This window comes from Acipenser ruthenus, chromosome 2 (genome assembly GCF_902713425.1).
Source record: "Acipenser ruthenus chromosome 2, fAciRut3.2 maternal haplotype, whole genome shotgun sequence".
In the NCBI taxonomy this organism is placed as follows: domain Eukaryota; kingdom Metazoa; phylum Chordata; class Actinopteri; order Acipenseriformes; family Acipenseridae; genus Acipenser; species Acipenser ruthenus.
Genome location: NC_081190.1, coordinates 63,765,012 through 63,789,330, shown reverse-complemented (window position 1 = coordinate 63,789,330; position 24,319 = coordinate 63,765,012). Strand labels below are relative to the sequence as shown.

Below are 24,319 nucleotides of genomic sequence, written 5' to 3'. Positions count from 1 at the left end.
TACAGAATGCTGTTATGTAGAGGGGCAGAATTATACAGGTTTTAAAGTGTATTTGGGTACTGTTTCTTTAAATAATAAAAATACAATAAAAAGTACCAAATCTAAAGGGTACTAAGATGGGCCAATCGCAGTGCAGACATACTGCAATTTGCATTTCTGTTGCAACAATTCGCAAAGTATACATTTTTTCGTATGTACTAAGAGAAAATATGTTAATAAAGACAGCCGCAATATACTAATTTAAATATTTGTTGCATCATCTTAGCGAGATCTCTAGCATTGCGATAGTTGTTGCGTAGCCCCTTGCTAAACTGCATATGTTTGTCCGACATAAGGAGGTGTCGGGTTTAATAAAATACAATAAAATCGCACACACACATACATTTATAGTGCTCAATGTATTTTAAATGTATAAATCATTACACTGAAATAACACTAATGTGTTTTGGGTAGGCTACACATTACATTATGAAAAAATATTTAAATCTGTACAGTACGCCTATACACAATACAGTACAGTAGTAAAATCAAATGAACACCTAGCGCACTTTCTTTTTACTTTAGCCTGTAGGCTACCAGTAACACAAAATAAACCATGCCGCTGCATTGTACACAGTGGTGTACAATGCGAATAAAAGATTATTTTAAATTGAAACAAAATTAGCAAGGTACTTTACCTAGATTGCCCCAGTAAAAAAAAATCAACTGTATAAATGTGTAATTGTATGTAAAAAAAATAATGTGATATCTGTATAATGTGATATCTTGTAACCGTAAAATGTTCTCCTTGGCTCCACTCCCCAGAGGCTAAGACCCCCCCCCCCCCCCCATATTACTGAGAGCAATTTAATTCTCTAACTTTTCAATATTGATTCAAAATGTTGCATTTAAACATACTTCATCACAGTATACATGAAATAAGACATAATTAAAATGATAACTTAATAACTAAAAATATCTGAAATGTTTATTCTAAAACTACAGATTTTGATTAACAATTACAGTTAAAAAAATAATTTAAAAGTATACATTTTTTTAATCTTATATAGAATTTGTGATAGAAATACATCTTAATCATAGTCCAAACAGTAATTGAGTTTTAACTATACACATTCCATAGCGTGTATTTATGTATAGTGGTCAAACTTCACTACATTGTTCATGCAGACATTGGTTCATAACTCTGAAAGTGGATCCCTTTAGATGTGGTAATTTTCATAACTGCTCCATTCAGGCTGTTATCATTAATGATCTTCAGCATCCCTTCAGCAATTAACGATGGTCTGAAACACAGGAAAATGCAACAGTTTGAGTGGGGCAATTTCCATGGAAAATAAGTTGTAGAATGTTTTAGACGCGCACTTCCTATAGAACAGAGGTGGCCAAACTGCAACGCCTTCCAGGCAGTTCAAATGCTGGGTGACGCACACTTTGCGGCTCGAATGAACTGAAGAAAGAATCTATCAAGAGCTCTGCATAACACTGGCCTGTATTGGAGGATGGCAAGAAAGAAGCCGTTACTCAAATAGTACCATCTGAAAGCACGTCTGGAGTTTGCCAGAAAGCATGAGAGTGACCCAGCTGCGATGTGGGAAAAGGTTTTGTGGTCAGATGAGACCAAGATAGAGCTTTTTGGCCAAAACTCAAAGCGCTATGTGTGGCGCAAACCTAACACTGCCCATGCCTCAAGACACACCATCCCCACACCTTACAATAATGGCTTTTGAGTTTCAGTGTTTTAAAATAAAATATCAAACAGAACGAAATTTCAATGTACCATTTGTAATTCAGTAATATGAGAGAATTGGTCAGGGGTCTAAATACTTTTGCAAGGCACTGTATATATATATATATATATATATATATATATATATATATATATATATATATATATATATATATATATATATTCTCCCTTGAGAAAGATATGTACAACATATCGAAACGTTGGGCAGCTGGCTCTTTGAGCTGAATATATATATATATATATATATATATATATATATATATATATATATATATATATATATATATATATATATATATACAGTATATATATATCACTTTTTTTACTATTAGCAACTGAGTGACATTAGAGAGCAATAACACTATAGTGACTAACTGCCTGTTTTAATGGGAAAAAGAACAAACTATTTTTGGTCTTGGGGTACTATATAAGTCAATAGGGATGCAATCTTTAATAGAAAACATTTCAGTTGTCTTGCTCAATTAAATCCAATAGACTACAGGCAATAAACTGCTTTAATAAACAGTTAACACTGGCAGATTATCAACAATTATGTAATATAAATAGTTGATTCTGAACGGCCAACTTTTATCCACATGTTTATTCTGAATCAGGGGTGAAATTCTCAACAAATAAGTGTAGTTACTCATATGCACAGCTGTGTGTTAACATTTAAAAAATGGAGACAATTTGAGTGCCAATGAATAAATACTTTTAGAACGTATACATATCGGTACAGAATAAATTTATGAATACAAAACAAGCCTTAAAAAATAACTGATAAGGGCTCCCGAGTGGCGCATCCAGTAAAGGTGCTCCGCATGGAGTGCAGGATTCGTCCTATAGTCTGGACGTCGCGAGTTCGAGTCCAGGCTATTCCACAGTCGACCGAGGACGGGAGCTTCCAGGGGGTGGCGTTCAATTGGCCCGGGGGGGAGGGAGAGCTAGGCCGGCAAGGGTATCCTCGGCTCACAGCACACCAGTGACCCCTGTGGTCTGGCCGGGCGTCTGCGGGCTTGCCTGTAAGCTTTCCCAGAGCTGCGTTGTCCTCCGACGCTGTAGCTCTGAGGTGGCTGCACGGTGAGTCTTTAGTGTGTAAAGAAGCGGACAGCTGATAGCACACGCTTCGGAGGACAGTGTGTGTTCGTCTTCGCCGCTCCAGAGTCAGCGCAGGGGTGGTAGCGGTGGGCTGAGCCTAAAAATAATTGAACATTACTAAATTGGGAAGAAAACAATAAAAATAATTGGCGACCACTAAATTAAAAAAAAAATAATAAATAAAAAAAAAATAATAATAAATAAATAACTGATAAAATATAACCAATTCACCACAAACAAGGAAGATAAAAATACCCAAGAGGGCAGCCGCACTTGCCTCCATGGAGGGAGCAGAGGTGGTAGGGCTCGCACAGTCGCCCCCCCCCCCCCCAAGTAGGAGGTCTATTCAAGGATCCTGTATGCCCTAACAGCCAATGCAGGATCACAGAAGCCCACCTGAAAAAGGCTTACATGGCCGAAGCGCAGGTGACACACCTTGCAAACACAGGAGGCCTCTTGACGGCCTACCTGGATGGCATGCTGCACTGTTTTCCTTCCCAAGCCGCTAGCTTCAGAGCTACGCGCAGTCTCGGGCACTTTATTGCAAATATCGGGGTTTCAAGGGCAAGCACTGGGCAGAAGCATGACAGGCTCAGTGGTGGCACGCAGACAGCTGTGGCTGTCTCAGGCTAGGGTCCCAGATGCGGGCCATATTGGACGTGCCTATCTCCCCTGGCCATACTTTTGGAACCAGCGGTAGAGGAGACACTGCAACGCTCGCACAGAGAGCGAGAGGCATTCCGACACACCTCTCAAAAAGAGGGGGTTCTACTCGAGGTATTTCCTGGTGCCAAAGAAGGACGGCGGCCTTTGCCCCATCCTAGACCTGAGGGAGAGGAGGTTCCAGATGGTCACACATCGCCACATCCTCCAGTCTGTCCAGCTGGGCTACTGGTTTTACAACAGTGGACCTGAAGGACGCGTATTTTCAGGTTCATATCCGTCCAGCGCACAGGAAATACCTCAGCTTCGCCTTTCAGCGGAGCACCTTTGAGTTCTCCGTGCTGCCATTCAGCCTCTCTTAACCCCCCGCAAGTTTTCAAAGTGTATGGATGCCATCCTCGCTCCCTTGCGGCTGCAGGGGATCAGGGTGATGAATTACCTGGACGACTGACTGATTTGTTCCCAGACCCAGGCAGGAGCAGTGGCCTACACAGCGATTGTGACGGAGCATCTGTCGAGGTTAGGTCTCACCCTCAACGATGCAAAAAGCCAATTAACACCAGTGCAGAGTACGGTTTATTTGGGTCTCCGGCTGGATTCCCTTACAATGCGAGCCTACCTGTCGGATGACAGAGTAGTTGCTATTCGCAACTGCCTGGTCCTGTTTCAACCAGGGTCCACAGTGCAATTAGTGTTGTGCCAGAAACTACTGGGTCTGATGGCTGCAGCATCCTCAGCCATTCAGCTGGGGTTACTTCACATGCGCTTCAAGCGTGGCTCAATGCCTTTTGGCTACACCCCAAGCGTGACAAACACCATTGGCTGACCTCGTCTGTGCTGGAATGCGCTACACTGGTGGAAGCAAGCCCCTCACCTGAGCGAAGGCGTAAGGATGGTACAACCGTCAAGTGGTGATGACAGACACATCCAACTCCGGTTGGGGGGTGGTCTGGGCAGGCAGAGGAGTCCGCGGATCCTTGTCAGGCTGCTGAACGTCCCTACACATAAATGCGCTAGAGCTGAGAGAAGTCCACCTCGCGCTACAACATTTTCTCCCTGTGCTCCGCAACAAACATTGTCCTTGTCCGCACGGACAACGTGTCAGTGGTTGTGTATGTGAACCACCAGGGAGGGTTTCAGTCCCCGGGGTTACACCGCATAGCCTTTGGGGGCTACAGATCTGGGCACAGAGGCACCTACTGTCCCTCTGGGCTGTACATCTCATGGGAGTGGTGAACTGGGCGATGGACCTCCTCTCCAGGGAGGGTCCTCCCCCGTCAGAATGGCGACTGCACCCTCAGGTGGTGCAGCGCATTTGAGAACGGTTCGGAGAAGCCCAGGTCGACCTCTTTGCCACGGCAGAGATGACCCATTGCCCCCTGTGGTTCTCCCTCCGCAGCTGCGGATGTCCACAAGGCATTGATGCCCTAGCGCACAAATGGCCCAAAGCGCTTTTATACGCTTTCCCGCTGTTCTCCTGGTGGCCCCCAGATGGCCAGGCGAAAGGCACCCTCTGGCACCCAGAATTGGGCACACTCCAGCTGTGGGTCTGGCCCCAGAATGAGACTGTCGGTCCGCCCTAGGGCTCTCAGACGCAGTAGTTAGTACACTGCAGAACGCTAGGGCTTCTTCCACCAGAGTGCTGTACGTCTAGTGGAAATATTTTCAAAACTGGTGCATGGCCAGAAGCTGCATTCTGTTCACACTTCTCGCTAAGTGTGAACAGAATGCATGTGCGTTGGATAACAAGCAGGTAAAATAAGTTCCGGTACCCAGTACCAACATTAAAATAAGTCCCGGTACTGAGTAAACATTTCACCCCTGATCTGAATATTTCCCAAGAATAATAACAATAATACAACAACTGTGACTTTGCTATTTTGTTCTGAATCTCATTGACATTTTTTAAGAGCCGATATCAAAAAGCCCTTTACAAGATCAATTGGGTTTGAGTAGTCTGAATGAAAGGGTTTTGATGATGATTCTGAACTACAGACAGTGATTACTAAACTACAGGTATCCTGATCAATGCAGCTGGTATTCATGAAACTGTTCTGACTTTTGTTAGGTTATTTAACACCAATCTAAAATAGTTTAATGAATATCAAACTTAATTTTATTTATATATTTAAAACAAACAAAAAAAAACCCAAAAAACATTTAATTAATTCATGGGTTAAAGCTTTTAGAATCGGGCTCAATACAGCATCTTGGACGGAAAGTGAAAAATTATGCAATTTTAAAATACTATAAATGTGGTAAATTGAACCTATTCTTACCTATTGTTAAAGAACCCAGCAACATTAATAAATAACACAGGTAATAGGGTTAATATATTCTCATCGATTACTTACTTTAATATCCCATAAATATCCATTCTGTGTTTTATCTCATCCTTGTGTTTGTAAAATTTCCCCATCTTTTCTTCCTGATCAATTGACTGGAGGAGTGGTGTATCCACAAAAGCAGGACAAAGCACATTTATTCGCACCCCATAGTTTTCTATTTCGGATGCTTCCTGCAATAAATAAACACAAACAAATAAATCAAAACGTGTACACCTGATTGACAGGTATTTTGTGTTTGGGAAATGATATTACAGATAGAAAGTAAGGGAGTAGGGAGAGGACAATATTTTCATGACATAAATAACATTAGTGGTATGCTATATATGTGTGTGTGTGTGTGTGTGTAAATTGTTCGGTGATCCCTACATCAATGGCGCCATAAAAATGTAATTTTGTATTTTATTGTCTATAGTATTTAGACCAGGATATGTATAATTAACCAGATAATTGCACTGTAACACTGTAATACTACTGGTATGCCAAAATAATAAAATATGCCAGTAGTACTATTCAACTCAGACCACTGTAGCTGCCTTTGTGCTTTGATTGCCCAGAAGCATTGCCACTTACGATAATTTAGTAAGAATAACACAAATCAACTGTAAACTAATCCTACTCAGTTGATTGGATCATTCTCCAGCTTGTTAGGTTCAGTGTTCAACTTTGAAGTAATTCTGGTTTACTTCCTTTATTAATTCTATTGCAAAATTCTGCACATCTCTCTTAAGTGCTGAGTATTTTTTGTAGGAAATTGTGGTTGTGCTGGTCAATACTAAAACAAGCTGATTCACTGATTAACGTTTTGTAAGTTTCATGTGCTTAACCATCTGTAAAACAAAAGATAGGGAGGGAGGAGGAGGAGGGGGGTCAATCAGAAATGACATGTCATGTTAGAAAGCTGATGCACTGATAGATGTATTCATTAAATTATTATTATTATTATTTGCTTATTTAGCAGACGCCTTTATCCAAGGCAACTTACAGAGACTAGGGTGTGTGAACTATGCATCAGCTGCAGAGTCACTTACAATTACATCTCACCCGAAAGATGGAGCACAAGGAGGTTAAGTGACTTGCTCAGGGTCACACAATGAGTCAGTGGCTGAGGTGGGATTTGAACTGGAGACCTCCTGGTTACAAGCCCTTTTCTTTAACCAAAATTCAGCAGAGCAGTGTTGTGTGTAAGTTAATGGAAATAGCGTATCAGTCTGTTGTTGCTACCGACATGTACTACTATGTACAGGTTAATCAGTAATAACAGAGATTGCCTTTGTTTTCTATTTGCTCAGCGAATATCTGACTTTGGTATTAAATAAAAGTTTTACTATCAATGTATGCGTTTTGGGAGATAACCAGAAGGCCTAGGCTAGTGAACTATATTTTTTACCCACACCAAGCACTAATGAAAATGTCATTTGCTAATGTTTTATTAATACAAAAACACACTGACAGTATTCAAGTCTGATCGCTCCAGAATGTGAAGTTAAATTACTGACAAATACAAACAGTTCTAAAAAAAAATCTTCATATGCAGTACATTATCTATAGAACTTGTATCTTGAGTTCATGTGCAGTACAGACAGGATAAGGATATCTTGTAAAGCAAGTTTGGAATTTGTACTTACTGCTATGGCTCTTGTAAATCCAACAACACCATATTTTGTGGCTGTGTATACTGGTTGGTGTGGGGAATGCAAAAATGCTAAAATGAAAGAAAAAGAACATACAGTATATATATATATATACACACGTGCTCAAATTTGTTGGTACCCCTCCACAAAAAACGAAGAATCCACAATTTTCTCTGAAATAACTTGAAACTGACAAAAGTAATTGGCATCCACCATTGTTTATTCCATATTTAATAGAAATCAGACTTTGCTTTTGATTTTTTATTCAACATAATATTGTAAATAAGAAAACAAATGAAAATGGCATGCACAAAAATGATGGGACCGCTAACATAATATTTTGTTGTACAACCTTTAGAGGCAATCACTGCAATCAAACGTTTTCTGTAGCTCTCAATGAGACTTCTGCACCTGTTAACAGGTAGTTTGGCCCACTCTTCCTGAGCAAACTGCTCCAGCTGTCTCAGGTTTGATGGGTGCCTTCTCCAGACTGCAAGTTTCAGCTCTTTCCATAGATGTTCGATAGGATTCAGATCAGGACTCATAGAAGGCCGCTTCAGAATAGTCCAATGTTTTGTTCTTATCCATTCTTGGGTGCTTTTAGCTGTGTGTTTTGGGTCATTATCCTGTTGGAGGACCCATGACCTGCGACTGAGACAGAGCTTTCTGACACTGGGCAGTACATTTCGCTCCAGAATGCCTTGATAGTCTTGAGATTTCATTGTGCCCTGCACAGATTCAAGGCACCCTGTGCCAGGCGCAGCAAAGCAGCCCCAAAACATAACCGAGCCTCCTCCATGTTTCACTGTAGGTATGGTGTTCTTTTCTTTGAAAGCTTCATTTTTTCGTCTGTGAACATAGAGCTGACGTGACTCATCTGTCCAAAGGACATTCTCCCAGAAGGATTGTGGCTTGTCAATATGCATTTTAGCAAATTCCAGTCTGGCTTTTTTATGTTTTTCTTTCAAAAGAGTAGTCCTCCTGGGTCTTCTTCCATGGAGCCCACTTTCGCTCAAAAAGCGACGGATGGTGCGATCAGAAACTGACGTACCTTCACCTTGGAGTTCAGCTTGTATCTCTTTGGCAGTTATCCTTGGTTGTTTTTCTACCATTCGCACTATCCTTCTGTTCACTCTGGAGTCGGTTTTCCTCTTGCGGCTGCGCCCAGCTAGGTTGGTTACAGTTCCATGGACCTTAAACTTCTTAATAATATTTGCAACTGTTGTCACAGGAACATCAAGCTGCTTGGAGATGGTCTTGTAGCCTTTACCTTTACCATGCTTGTCTATTATTTTCTTTCTGATCTCCTCAGACAACTCTCTCCTTTGCTTTCTCTGGTCCATGTTCAGTGTGGTGCACACAATGATACCAAACAGCACAGTGACTACTTTTCTCCATTTAAATAGGCTGAATGACTGATTACAAGTTTGGAGACATGTGTGATACTAATTAAAGAAACTAATTAGTTTGAAATATCACTATAATCCAATTATTTATTATCTTTTCTAAGGGGTACCAACAAATGTGTCCAGGCCTTTTTAGAATATCTTTGTAGAATAAGCAATAATTCATCTCTTTTCACAGCAGCTTTGCTTTATTCTATGACATACCAAAGGCATGCAAGTATACATGATAAAATAGCTTTTAATTTCATCACTTTTCAGGAGGAATGAAGCATTACTTCAATGAGCTGTAAGGGTACCAACAAATTTGAGCACGTATATATATATATATATATATATATATATATATATATATATATATATATATATATATATATATATATATATTACCAAAGCACTGAGTTTAAACAGCATGCACATTGTTAGCCACATATGAAATCACTTAAACTACTTGGTTCTTAAATTACAGTGAAACTACAGTAAATGCTTCAAACAGACAAATGTAGCGTGGAGTAACTACTATAATGCCATTAAAACCTACTCTTGTGTTTGTATATTTGTTGTATTATTTGCCTCACTGAACTGAAAAAAAAACACATCAAGTAATAGTAGGTGTCAGGACAAAAGTACTGTTTGTTTGGACAATTGTGCAACATGTGGTGAAAACATTAAAAAACAAACTAAGGCTGGGACCAAATCAAAACTTTGACAACCCGCTAATCACACTTAACAAAACTGTATTTAATAGCGTTTTCTTTTTTTTTTTTAGTATCTTATTTCTTCTACTCATAAAAAGAAAACACTATTAAATACAGTTTTGTTAAGTGCGATTAGCGGGTTGTCAAAGTTTTGAATTGGTCCCAGCCTAAGTCTCAGATATCTTGAAGTCTTGTACACAAGGAAAGCTGATATGACTTTGATTCATATCAGACCTGGCACTCCTAACATCCTTAACAATATTTCCATTCCCTTTATTGACTGATGTGCAACTCCCCAATCCTCAATCTACAAGTTAAAAGCATCAGTATACTTTGCCATTAGTGTTAAAGTCTGTACCAGACTATACAACTACAATGTACAACATTTGTCTACATTGATTTAAAGGTCAACTTAATCAACCTTTAGCCTGCCGGGATAAGCCACAGATGGATTTTCCTTGAGCACTTTATAGGATTGGGAATCCCAGGATTAGTCCTAATAATAGGTGGTTGATGAAATCCAAATTGATTCCCCAATGCTATAAAATGCTCCAAAAAAATGCAGTTGTGGTTTATCTTGAAGGGGTACAAGTTGATTAAATCAACCACCTAGGTTGTTTGAAGTTTTACCTCTTTGATTAAATGTTTTTGAAGTTGGATGGACTATAATGTACTACTTAGTAAGATGATGCCATATGATTAAGGTCCAAACATTTAATGTGTAGGGAATGTTATCAGCTTGCTGACTTGACTTGATTATATCCTGAGGCATACAGTACATATGCATTAATTTAACTTGCACCTATGTATCATTAAATATACCGACCCTGAACACCCTTGACATGTATTAAAGGTTTCATTGCAAGTACTGTGCTTCATAAGTCACACTTTGTATGCCGACTATAAATATTCAGGGGTTAAAATTACTATGCCTACTTGTGGCGGAGTGTCCCGCCCATATTTATTTGTGTTTTGTTTGCAGTTAAAAGCACCGCGTCTTTTGTTATTATTTATAATTTAAAAACCCTGTGAGGATGCATGACTGATCAGCTACTGATTATTTAACTAGCTGACAGTCATGCATCCTTACCAAACGCGTGCAGACTGTGGCCGAGGGGTAATAAGATAATTAATAGCTAGTTAACCCCTCGGCCAGAGTATAAGAACCTGCAGCTGTCCGTGCTGCGGGGTTGGGGTATACAGAGAGGAGGTACGGGGAGATACAGAGGAGACAGAATATAAAAACAATTGCTAAAACGTGCTGGATTAGCCAGCACGACACTTACTTGTTTGTCTGTTTATTCGTTTGGCACACGTGCCCTTTGGTTTTTGTTTATTTTTGTTTTGTTTATTAATAAAATCAGCTGAACGCCGTTGCGTTCAGTTTCACCCGCCCATCCACTGTTGTGATTCAGTTACTTCCTGGTCCGTGACGTCACCACACCTCACCACTGCAAGCCAGCCTGCCACACTACTGTTTAAGCTACACTTGCTTACAAGACTTTGTATCTCAACATGGCATCGCACCGACGTCTTTAGTTTATTCATGCATATAAAGGTAAATTAATTTGTGGTAAAAAAATAAGATAGGCAAAGCTCACTGACAGATCGGTGTAGCATTCTACGGAAATTCAAGCAAAACTTTCCTCCGAGGAGAGGAAGTGAAAGTTGTTGTTGATGATAGACATATCCCTGTGAATTGATCGAAAGGCTTGAATGGGCTGAATGGTACTTGTTGACAAACAGTACAATTAAGCTCCAGCCAGGGTATGTTTAATGTAACTCATGATGAGTGAATAAACTGTGTTTTGAAATGGAATAGGTCAGACATGTTGGGATAAGCCACAACTAGATTTTACTGGAACAATTTAAAGCACTGGGGAATCACCCTGGATTACATCAACCACCTACCATGGTTATTCTGGGATTTCCCCTAAGCATTGTTGCTCTGGGGTGATTCCCGAGAGGTATTCAATTACAAGTATGGTTTTAATCTCCAGCTGTATTAATGATATACACTCACTTTCACATAGTGTATTCTAAGATGCTCTCAATAATGTTCCATTACATGTGGTGTCCAGTAGAATTTAACTTTCACTGCCATATTGTTTTAACCCCTGGACATTTACACATATTTATTTATGTTTACAAACCATTTGATCTAAGATGACCTTGCCCCCGTGGAGGCTTTGTTTATGTTCACAAAAATTCACATTTCTTTTTGCAATTGCTTCAATATGCCTGCTGTTTTGACACACAACTGCTTCATAAGTTTTCACTCAGCTAAAATGTTCTGGCAAGGACCCCTGGATATTTTGTTGATGGAATCAAATGTTCTAAAAGTACCGTAAAAAGGCTGTGGATGGATGTTAGATTTCTTACAAAAGTTTCAAGCAACCATTAACTTAAGTCTAGCTGAAAATTGATCATCTAATAAACAGTTCGTATTATTTTATAAATCATACATTATTATGTGACAGCAGTTTGAATCAAGGAATATCTTCAGTGGATCAAAACTACTATGTCAGACCATCTTTATACAATATGTGAAGACTAAGAGCCTCATTTACGAACGGCACTAAACATTCTGGTGTACCATAATTGCAATTAGTGTGAACGTTCATGATTTCCGTATTTACCATTGCAATTGTACTCATTATCGCGTGAAATAGTGGGCATATTATGGCGCACACTGATTTTATTGTGCCACACTATGGTAATTAGAATGAATATGTGATGTGTATGGCAATGCATGATAATGGATTTAAATGAGGCAGGCCGCTCAATGTGATGAGCATTATTCACACCGTATTTACTAAAGGGTGATAATCGTAGTGTGCACATTAAAGTGAGCGATAATTAGTTTGCTAGAAAACCAGGCTTTAACCACTGATAGGTGCACTATTTAAACCTATTTTTCTGGGCTGAAATCATTCTGGCATCATGGAGGCATTACTTGCATTAAAGTTGTCACATAGAGCAGTGAAAATTACCTGTAAATGATAGGTTATATTAAGCATGAATAAACGTGAATTAATGTTATCATTTCTTAGATTTTATTTACAGTTACAGATGTACAGTAACTATAAAACTGAGTGACCAATTACCTGCAAAAAAATCCCCAAAGTAGTAAGTAGATTTGGATGAAGAACAATTAAATGAACTGGAAGATAGCAAAACAGAAAAAAATACCAGAAAAAAAACGATGTCTTTACACTCACTCACCCCCGACTGTCACCCCCGACTGTCTTTTTAGCGGTTTGTAAATGCTACAGAAAAACAAAGACCTTGAAAAATTACTGGAATCCGAGATTATTTATTTATTTTTTACTCCTGTTCTGCTGAAACAACAGTGTCTTGCACTCACAGCACCTCAACATTGTTAAACATTAATGGTTGATGGTAAACAGATAGTGTGGTGCCACAAATCGATCAGTCAGATGGCATCTACTTAGTAAAAGAGTCTACAGGGGTTGTGCAAAAAATGTAGTCAGACTTTTGTGTAGACTTATGCAATCCCTGACTCTGTAATATAATATAAACAGTAAAAACAGCATGTTCCTGCTTTAAGTCCTTTTCAGTCACGGTGGATATAGACCCCATTGACACATGCGATTTAAGGTGGCCTCAGGGCAGCCTTTTCTCATATGTGAATACTCCAAAAAAGAAAAGGCAGCCCAGGGCCGGCCTAGATTTAGGCCACCTTTTCGATGTGGCCCAGGGCCTACAATCCAGGACCAGGGCCGGCCTTTACATATATATGCATGCAAAGCAGACTTACGCCGATTTTTCATATCACATTACCTATTTGATTTTCTAAGATAAAACAGAAAAATTATGACTTTCTATGAAGGGTTGCCAGAAAAAAGCCTTTATTGAGAGCAACCAACAAACGTAAGCGCCTGGAATTTGCTAAACGGCATTGGCACTTCGATTGGAACCGGGTGCTAGGTCAGATGAGACAAAAATAGAGCCCTTTGGCCACGCACACCAGCTTTGGTGTTTGGTGTTGAAAAATGGATGCGTGTGCAGAAAAGAACCTCATACCTACTTTAAAATATGGTTGTGGATCTTTGATTTTATGGGGCTGTTTTGCTTCCACTGGTCCTGGGGCCCTTGTTAAGGTCAACGGCACCATGAACTCTACCCAGTACCAGGACATTTTAGCCAAAAACCTGGTTGCCTCTGCCAGGAGGCTGAAACTTGGCCGCAAGTGGATCTTCCAGCAAGACGATTTCCATCACACGAGAGTAGATGTTAAAACTTCATGCTGATTTGAACTCGGATCTCGCCAAGATAAGCACCAACTAAGACGTAGCTTTACAGTAAACTAATGTGATCCATATGTGTCTCCATCCATTTACGTTTCCTTCCATATGATGATGTAGATATCCTTCTGTCTGGTGTTAATGGCTGAAGTGTAATGCTGGCTCCAGGGATCAGCTTATTTTGCCTCCCTGGCACATCAGCACACACAACGGCTGCGATGCTGGCTCTGGGGATCAACCACAGTGCGGCCTCCCCAGCGCATCAGCATGACAACCGTCTGGACTGAGCTAAGTAGGGTACATCTGTGGTGTCTTCAAGTGGGCACCTTCCATCCTCAGTGTTTCGTCGACTAGCCCACGACACCTCAAGAGGGCTCGACGGTGATTCTGGCGTCCCAGCATCACCCCCCTCCGTCCCCCACTCAACAGCCCAGCTTACTTACCTGTACATCAGCGTTTCTTTCTTTCTATTGTGCTTGAGATCCCCAGCCAGAATCTTTCCGTCTCAACCATAGCCAGTTGCTGCTCCTCTCTGCTGCTTCAGATAAGTTCTTCACTGTGCGACGCAACTCTTGGCCACTGAATCCGACGTCTCTGAGAAACCGGGTTGTAGAGTGTGCCACAAATCCTCAACAACCCACCTCCACTGGGTAAACCCGGACTCTCCATCCTCGCTGTTCCGCTTCAGTGGCTAGTTGAGCATACCGCAGTTTCTTCCTCTCATACGCCTCATCTACAGCATCCTCCCATGGCACTGTTAACTCTATCAGGTGAACAAGGCGTGCTGATCCAGACCACAAGACAATATCTGGTCGAAGGTTAGTGGTGGCAATCTCAGGTGGAAAAATAAGCCGTTGACCAACATCTGCCAGCATTTTCCAGTCTCTAGCAGCTTCAAGTTGTCCTGGGCGAAGACTGGTTTTAACACCTTTTCTTGGTGGTTGCTCTCCTGGGCGGAGGAATGTTGTCTTTTGTGTGTAATGTTTTGATGGAACAGGTGGCAACTTATTGGTCATGTTACGCTTGTCTTCCAATGCTAAGGCCAAACATCGCAGCACCTGGTCATGGCGCCAAGTAAACCGTCCTTGGCTAAGAGCCACCTTACATCCTGTCAAAATGTGCCTTAATGTTGCAGGTGATGAACACAAAGGACATGAGGGATCCTCTCCTACCCAGAGGTTTAGGTTCTGTGGTGATGGGAGAACATCATATGTTGACCTGATGAGGAAACTGATCCTACTCTGTTCCATTGACCATAGGTCTTGCCAGCCAATCTTGTGTTGTTCCACACTCTCCCATATCATCCATTCTCCCTGCTTGGCCTGGGAAATGGCCTTTATACACCTCATCCTCTCCTCCTGCTTTTGCACCTCGTTGACTACCAGCTTCCTCCTTTGAGCTGGGGCTGCCTTGTGCCATGTAGGAGGAGCTGAACTGAGACCAAGACCCCCTCTTCCATGCTGAACTTGCCCCATGATATCACCAATTCGAAGGGCAGCCTTTGCATCTTCCACAGCTTTCTTTGCCGCCCACTTTCTTCCAGTTTTCAACACAGGTGCTGCCTCCCTTACCTATTTGTCGCGTGACTCTACTAATGTCATTTCCAGTCTGACCTTGGCACACTTAAACTCCTCGGTTAGAGCGGAGACTGGTAGCTGCAGTATTCCTTTACCATAAAGTCCCACTCTGCTGAGGCAGCGTGGAACTCCCAACCATTTCCAAGCACACATCAAAATCCTCAAAGAAATTGTTAATTGACCACAAAATCAACATTTTGCAATGGCCATCTCCGTCTCTGAACTTTCAATTGAAGAGGGCAGTCTATAAGTGCACACCGAAGGATATCAAGGATCTGGAAAGATTCTGTATGGAGGAATGGTCTAAGATCCCTCCCAATGTGATCTCCAATCTCATTAAACATTATAGAAAAAGACTCAGTGCTGTTTTCCTTGCATGGGGAGGGTGAACAAAGTACTGAAAACAAGGGTGCCAATAATTGTGACACGTCATTTTTTTTGGAAATAAATGTATAATTTGAGAAATATGTAATTTTGGTTGATTCCATTGAATCATTAATAAAGTCAAATATATTCCACATGTTGCAAAATTACAATATAGCTCAATACAGTACTGGTATTATTTATGTTATACAGTCTTTTTTGGTCATCTTTATATATATATATATATATATATATATATATATATATATATATATATATATATATATATAAAATATATATACATATTACAACAGGGAACTATTTGTAATATTTGAAGTAAAAAAAAAAAGTTTGTTTGTTTTATTGATTAATGGCACTGGTAAGCTTGTAACTTGCTTAGAATTTGAAAGTGTAACAATTTGTATTTTCACTGTAATATTTCAAGGCCTGTTATTGTGATTATTACTGTTAATGTTAATCTGCTGACGATAGAGCAGTACCGGTAGTTTATTATGTGTTGTGCATGTTGTTGAGCAAAGTGTATTTGATATATGATGGTGTACTGCTGTATTTAGATTGGGGCGCTTCTCTTAATGAAGTTGCCGTAGCTACATGTGGAACAAGGGTTTTGTTTTAGAGCCATATGTTCGGTAATCTTCCATAGAAGGGATAATGCTGATGTTCAGTCTTTACTTGTAATGGTTACAAACTAGAGAATAATAATGACAATGATAATAATGAGTAAACAACAGAATAGTTTAACAATTGTGTTTATAAACAAAGATGGTATTCATGCAGGTTAAACAAATACGTATAACTGAGAAGAAACATGTGTAATGTAAATTATATGAATGTTTATTGTAAATGGAGTGAATGTTAAATAATAGAGTTTATTTTTTGTATATGATTATTCCAGGTGTAACTGGTTATTGAATAATTAATTATTATTTAATGTTGTGTCTTTCCTTATGGTGGAGTAGTCGTATTAGGTGGTCAGTCATGAGCGTGTCTTGTGAATGTCAGTCATTGCATGTACAACCTGTTAGTCATTTGCAAGCTGAGTGAAGTATCCATTACGAAAATAAATATGTATACCTCTGAACACTTGCAAGTTGCTGTTTCCTGCGTTGTAAATACCTCCGTGTTCTTGAGAGAATAATGTGATTGTGGGTGGGGGTAAGCTCGGACTGTCATCCCGTTACACACCATAACATTTAGTCAAAATAGTCAATAATATATGTTTTTTTTTTATATATATTAAATATATACCATAAAATCCCTACTGTTCTGCATTGAACAAATATATATATATGAAACATCTGCTACAAATCAAGATCAAGGATTATTGTATATCCCAGTAGCTCTTCCATTCTGAGTTCAGGCTATCGTTCCATTTAGAAAAAAAATTAAAAATAAAAAAAACAATCTGCCACATTTTAGGCCTGCTTCTCAGTCACATATGTGAATGCACAAAGGCGCCTTAAGCCACAAATGTGAATGGGGTTGCAGACCTAAATATCTGGCGGCCCTGAGCCAGCAGAGTAGTGTGAACAGGCTCATAGTAGCAGCTTAGACAGACTTTGCCAGAGGCTGATAGTAAGTGCCCTGTTATTATTTAAGACCACACAATTGCTTCACATGGAACAAAAGTGGAAAACCCGCTTTTTGAGAAGGGTGTGATTTCACATCAAGATTTTTAAAAAGTTTTGCTAAGTTTTTCTTCACAAAACCCCCAAAACATTAACTGCTGAGAAGTTTTATTTTTCATTCACTAGATAATTCTGTTCGAAGTGTCAGATTCAAAAGAATGTAGACTTATTTCTCTAAGAATTTTCCATTTCTTCTCAATGATGTTTGAACATCTCTTGAAAAACAGTATACACTATGTACTTGAACAAACAACACTTTTGACACTCTTATTGCAATTAACCCAATTTACCTGCCATTGATGAAACATTAATGATCACACCTCCTTGTTTGCCATGCTCTTTGCTCATGTGTTCTAGACCAAGGTATGTCCCTTTTACCACAGAAGTCTGTAAAAATACGAGACAAATACCAAAAAAATAATGACTTAGTCATTCATAAAATGCATCACTTTTTAGTAATATGCATATCTTATCACTCACATACAGTAAACTAAGTTAATGCTTCTTGTTGAATGTTTTCTGATAATACTGTATCCTCTGTTCCAAAAACTAGTGCTAGTACTGTAGACTTTCTGTGAAAAGCAATGTTCTTAAATGTTCACATTTTAATGATCCAGTCATGTGTCAACTTTCTGATATCTGTCACTTGTGATGAGATGGATCCTGAACACATCAATATTATCACTTATCTATCTGTTCTTTGAACATAAATCCAGTTTACATTTGAAGTGAATAGTTTAAAATTGTATTATACTTTATACAGTGGCTCTCAAAAGTATTCACCTCCCTTGGACTTTTCCACATTTTATTGTGTTACAACATGGAATCAAAATGGATTTAATTAGGAGTTTTTGCCACTGATCAACACAAAGAAAGTCCATAATGTCAAAGTGAAAAATAAAATCTACAAATTGTTCTAAATTAATTATAAATATACAACAGAAAATAATTGATTGCATAAGTATTCACTCCCTTTGCTGTAACACGCCTAAATAAGCTCTGGTGCAACCAATTGTCTTTAGAAGTCACATAATTAGTTGAATGGAGTCCACCTGCGTGCAACTAAGGTGTTTCACATGATTTCAGGTTAAATACACCTGTCTCTGGGAGGTCCCACAGTTGGTTAGTACATTTCCTAACAAAAAATACATCATGAAGACAAAGGAACATTCAAAGCAAATCCAGAATAAGGTTCTTCAAAAGCACCAATCAGGGGTAGGATATAAGAACATCTCCAAGGCATTGAATATCCCCCGGAGCACAGCAAAGTCCAGTATTAAGAAATGGAGAGAATATGGCACAACTGTGAATCTGTCTAGAACAGGCCGTCCTCAAAAACTGAGTATCCTGGCAAGAAGGGCACTAGTCAGGGAGGCCACCAAGAGGCCTATGGCAACTCTAAAGGAGTTACAGTCTTCCACGGCTGAGCTGGGAGACACTGTGCATACGGCAACAATAGCCCGGGTGCTTCACGAAACTGGTCTTTATGGGAGAGTGGCAAAAAGAAAGCCATTGTTGAAAAAAACTCACATCAAATCTCGGCTAGAGTTTGCCAGAAGGCATGTGGGAGACTGAGACCAAGTGGAAGAAGATTCTATGGACCAAATTAGAGCTTTTTGGCCTCAATGCTAAGCGCTATGTTTGGAGAAAGCCTAACACCGCACATCATCCTAAGAACGCCATCACTACAGTGAAGCATGGTGGTGGCAGCATCATGCTATGGGGATGCTTCTTTGTGTCAGGGCCTGGAAAGCTCGTGAAGATAGAGGGCAAAATGGATGCAGCAAAGTACAGAGAAATCCTGGAGGAAAACCTGCTGAAGTCTGCAAGAGACCTGGGACTTGGGAGAAGATTCATCTTCCAGCAGGACAATGACCCCAAACATACAGCCAAAGCCACACTGAAGTGGCTTAAAAACAAAAAGGTCAATGTCCTGGAGTGGCCCAGTCAAAGCCAGGACCTCAATCCAGTTGAGAATATGTGGAAAGAGTTGAAAATTGCTGTTCACCAAAGGTGCCCATCCAACTTGACGGAGCTTGAGCAATTTTGCAAAGAAGAATGGGCAAAAACTGCAGTGTCCAGATGTGCAAAGCTGGTAGAGACTTATCCAAACAGACTCATGGCTGTAATTGCTGCCAAAGGTGCCTCTACCAAATATTGACTCAAGGGGGTGAATACTTATGCAATCAATTATTTTCTGTTTTGTATTTGTAATTAATTTAGAACAATTTGTAGATTTTATTTTTCACTTTGACATTATGGACTTTTTTGTGTTGATCAGAAGCAAAAACTAATTAAATCCATTTTGATTCCATGTTGTAACATAATAAAATGTGGAAAAGTCCAAGGGAAGTGAATACTTTTGAGAGCCACTGTACTGTGCCCTTACTTTTTTATGAGGTATTCAATCATTCTAAGTGTTATTTTTGTGAATACTTGAATACTACTATGTTGTATTTTATTCACTTTTTAATATTGTCATTAGTCTGTGTTAATGTGTTTTAACCTACATTCTACAACTGCTCCTTAGTTTTAGTTGTCAGATTTGCTTTCACTTTGGTCTAACACAGAATAGATCAACCAAAGTTCTGTATTGCAGTACTATCTAGTGAACAGATACTGTGTATGCCACTAATACAAAAGGAAATGTGTTCATGGTAGTTTTTCACTACATGTTGCTGGTTTTTAAAATCACCTTAACATAGACTACAGTATGTCAAAAGTGGAAAAAAACACTGTTTGAATAACTCCAATGAGAACCAACCAGACATAAAATAAATGTGTAACCACTAATAATTTTCCCTCAATCATTCCCAAAGCACACACTTAAAAGATCAATCTTCAAAGCACAGATTGCGATTATAGGGAAATGCCCCCCCTGGCTAGCTTAAAATCAGTGCTGCCCTTTGCTGAAAAATGTGTATTCTTTCTAAAAAGTTACATTTTAATGAAGAATGTAATCAAACAGAATGTTTACCAAATTAACTTCAATTGTCTTCTCCCAGTTTTTCTCATTATTGATGCCAGCATTGTTAATAACAATGTCCAACTTTCCAAAGTGTTCAACGGTCCTCTTGAAGGCATCTGCAAGCAATTAACAAAAAACAATCTTACTGTAAAAAATACAAAACTGTTACACATGCTCATTCCCACTGTGAAGTTAGCGAACCAGTATTTATATTTGGCCAAAAACATGAATTTTACACAAAAAAATAGCCACCTCTATACACGTGATACATGAACAGAGTCAAGTTAGACAAGACATTGTTTGGCCCCATCCAACATAAATGACCTGGTAAACAAGACACAGTGAGGCAACATTGCCACAAAGGATGAATGACAAATCTAGGTTTATAAATCGGTGGGGCGCCCTTTTTTAATAGCACATATTATTGTAACTCATTGTTCTCCTTTTGGCTTTTGTTTCAAGGTATAAAGGCAAACTAAATCAAGAAAATAAACATATTGTCGCGGATCAATAATACCGCTGTCAGTAACATTCAATTATCAACTATCTTCTATTTTAAATGAACAAACTATTGCTGTATATAAACACATATGATCAATCAATCTGAATTTGTAATGTAATGTTGATCTTGAAATTCTATTAGAAACGCTTATCTTTCACTATTAGTGTGACTTTTAGACTTTCCTGGTCAAGTATGTGAGCTTGCCTCCTGCATTGAATGCATGCCTGCCTGCCACAGGGCTCCCCTGGGTCCTAAACCCTGCTAGCTACACATGGGGACTGCAGTTACCACAGACTGTACATGAGACTGTATATTTATGATTTTAGTACCTGAAATATTGCATAAATTAAAGCTTTGTTGACCTAAAGGGGTTTAACGGTAGAGTATAGAGCAAAATACGGGAGAAAATCTGTCCCGGCAAATAAGGGAGAGTTGACAGGTCTGATAAGTACTTGTACAGGTTAAAGATATTCATATACAATCAAAAGTTTATCGGATTGTAGCCAAATGCAACCGAAACGTGTATAGGGGGTTAGGAGTGTATGACACAAGTTTGGTGAAAATTGGTGCACAATTAAGGCTGCTGTTGTGTTAACGTGTTTAACAGACAGACGAACAAACAGATGGACACATCAACGTATAAGGGATCTTTTATTGCATGAAAAGGGTCAATATATGCTGAGGCTGGTGTTGGCATTTGCCAAGATGAAAGCGAGACGCTACCTCCTTTTATTTTTAGTTTATTCGTTATCATCTGTGTAAACATGTTATTTAAAACTTTGCTACATATTTCTACTTTCAACATTCACAGGAATGTGGTGCTTATTTACCAGTTTATGTTCATTGGTTTATAAGTGTCATTCTTTGTATGCATCGGTTGTAAGAATGTATCAAATCTGGTGAGATGTATTCGGATGGACGCTCTAAAATAAAGTTAAACTGCGTTCTCAGCCCTGGTTCTTTTTGTAAAGTTCATGCATGATCTGAGAGAAGTCGAATGTCCCTAGCTGTTGTAAAACGATTTTTTTAAAATGATGTTGTACCGGTATTGTTTAATGTAGCAGTACAGTATGTAACTGAAATGTTTACTTAATATCGAAAGCTAGCAGCAGGGCAATTCGGTTAGCTTTAAGCCTTTGCCCACTATAAAAACACAGGTTTCAGTGAAAACGACGATCGTAACGTTATACACTTTACTACTATAACATGAGACTTAGTGTAACGACATTTTCGAGTCTGTTATAAACCAGTGCGTGTTTTAAAAATACGTGCATTGCACATGTTGTGTAGGCTAATTTATTTTAAGAATGAGAACGCTATCTCGTTGTAAACTGGCCCAATTATCGACTGTTTTATTATTATTATTATGATGATGATGATGTATTATTTCTCATTCGTGGTGCTATTTGGGCCAGATAATGTTCAATGTTGACACAACTTTGGCCCCCTCCCCAGAATTTCTCAGAAATGACGCCCCTGCTTGCAGGCTAGTGTCAAAAGGTCATGTCCTTCAAGAATTACACTTGATTACTAATTTATACTCATAACGAATGCATGCATCTGTGTGAACTCAATAATTTCTAAAGAACACATTACGCAATTTGTACATACCAATTCCTTTCAGGTTAAACGAGTTCCTCATATTTCTCACCAGTTGCAATTATTTTCTAGTGTTGACAAATGACATCTTTGAAATCTGATATGTCAAAGTTTAACTCACTGGTAAAACGCTCTTATCAGAAGGAACGTACTACTTGAAAATGCTGTATGTCCTCAGAGTTAAACTACGTGTGTTTGAGAAACAGACCAGAGGAAGTTTGTGATATATGTGGAACAGACTTTGCAATCGACTTTAGCAACGTCGTCTAAAAAAGTGGACTTTTGTTCGCTATAAACAAAAACATTGTATCAGTATACCGGTATGTTGTTCCCGTATTTATTAGTATTATTATTATTATTATTATTATTATTATTATTATTATTATTATTATTATTATTATTATTATTATTATTATTATTATATCAAACATCCCAACATCTAATCAAAGGTTCTTAATTGTTCTTACCTTGCAGTTTCTCTCGGTCAGTAACGTCACACTGAATAAACAAACAGTTGTCAGATCCAAACTCTTCGTCCAAGCAGTTAATACATTGTTCTCCCGCCTCCTGATTAAAATCTACAAGAGAAATCTGAACAAATACAACAAAACAGACCTTAATATTATTATTATTATTATTATTATTATTATTATTATTATTATTATTATTATTATTGTTGTTGTTATTATTATTATTATAACAACATATTATCTTGCACTAGTAAAATCTAAATCTGTAATAAAACGATAAAAAAGACAACAACCAAGTACAGGCAAAACAAGACAGCAACAATAAACCTAATATAAAAAAGCACAGCTCTGTGATTAAGTCCTTAAAAAGTGTACTTTTATACTCAACAAGACTATCTTAGAAATACGTTTGCCTCTCAGCAACATAGCGATTACATAACTTTTAGGGTGTGCATTAAGAAGTAAACTAGTTAAAATTTACCTTTGCAGCATTTTGCAGTAGAGCCTCGGCAACTGCTCTTCCGATTCCTTGGGCTCCCCCCGTCACAAGAGCAACTTTTCCAGCTAGTGCCATGTTCTATGGGTTCACTTGTTGTGTCTCTCAGTCTGTCACTGTACTTTGTTCACTGAACCCTGAGAGGGCGGTAACTAAACCTAGGATCACCTGTCTTCTGTATTCTCGCTGTGTAACATTTACATAAGTCTTGTTTTTTGGTCTCCGTCTTCTACATAGGACTGATTGATTTCTTTAGCAAATGCAAATCTTATAGTGGAACAGTTGTTAACTCTCTTTTCTTATACTCCGACGCAATGCCCAGTACAGAGGAACACACAATTTTTGGTAGGTTTAACATTTCTTTCTGACTCGTCTGCCGTTTTCTTTTGTTTTTACTGGATTTAACATTGGGCAGTTTTGACACTTACAGAAGCGGATGGATTTCCGGAGTGGATTCAGATCATAACACGTCTAACTTTGCTTATTCCCTCGGGCGCTTGCGTTTGCTTCATTCGGGATTCTAAAGGCAACTGTTGTATTTTGTTCTGTGATAAGTACTGCTGAAGTACTGCTTCGTTAAAAAAAAAAAAAGACCCACATGTGAGCACTACACAAAAGGGTCCCTAGCCCACTCCACCTGCCACTGAAAAAAAGTTAACAGACCCATACCTGTCAAACATTGAATTTTCAAAATAAGGGAGCTCTTGTAAACTGACATCTTACTGGCCTGAATTCAAGTAAATACAGTACCTACATAAAACGAAGGCATACAACTATTTCACTTTATTACTTAGTAGAATGATAGACTGTGTTACCGTGCTCCTTCTACTTGCTTTTAA

The 24,319-nt window shown here is 39.0% G+C and overlaps 1 protein-coding gene across 1 annotated transcript; it reads right to left on the bottom strand.

Moving 5' to 3' along the window:
* Positions 1 to 945: 945 nt before the first annotated feature.
* On the bottom strand, positions 946 to 23,917 carry LOC117408360 (15-hydroxyprostaglandin dehydrogenase [NAD(+)]). Its single transcript, XM_034013292.3, has 7 exons — positions 23,466 to 23,917; positions 22,982 to 23,105; positions 20,423 to 20,529; positions 17,736 to 17,832; positions 7,482 to 7,558; positions 5,863 to 6,026; positions 946 to 1,283 (listed from the first exon to the last, which is right to left on the bottom strand). The coding sequence occupies exons 1-7, from the start codon at positions 23,556 to 23,558 to the stop codon at positions 1,160 to 1,162; spliced, it is 786 nt and encodes a 261-aa protein (XP_033869183.1). The 5' UTR covers positions 23,559 to 23,917; the 3' UTR covers positions 946 to 1,159.
* Between the last annotated feature and the right edge of the window lie 402 nt (positions 23,918 to 24,319).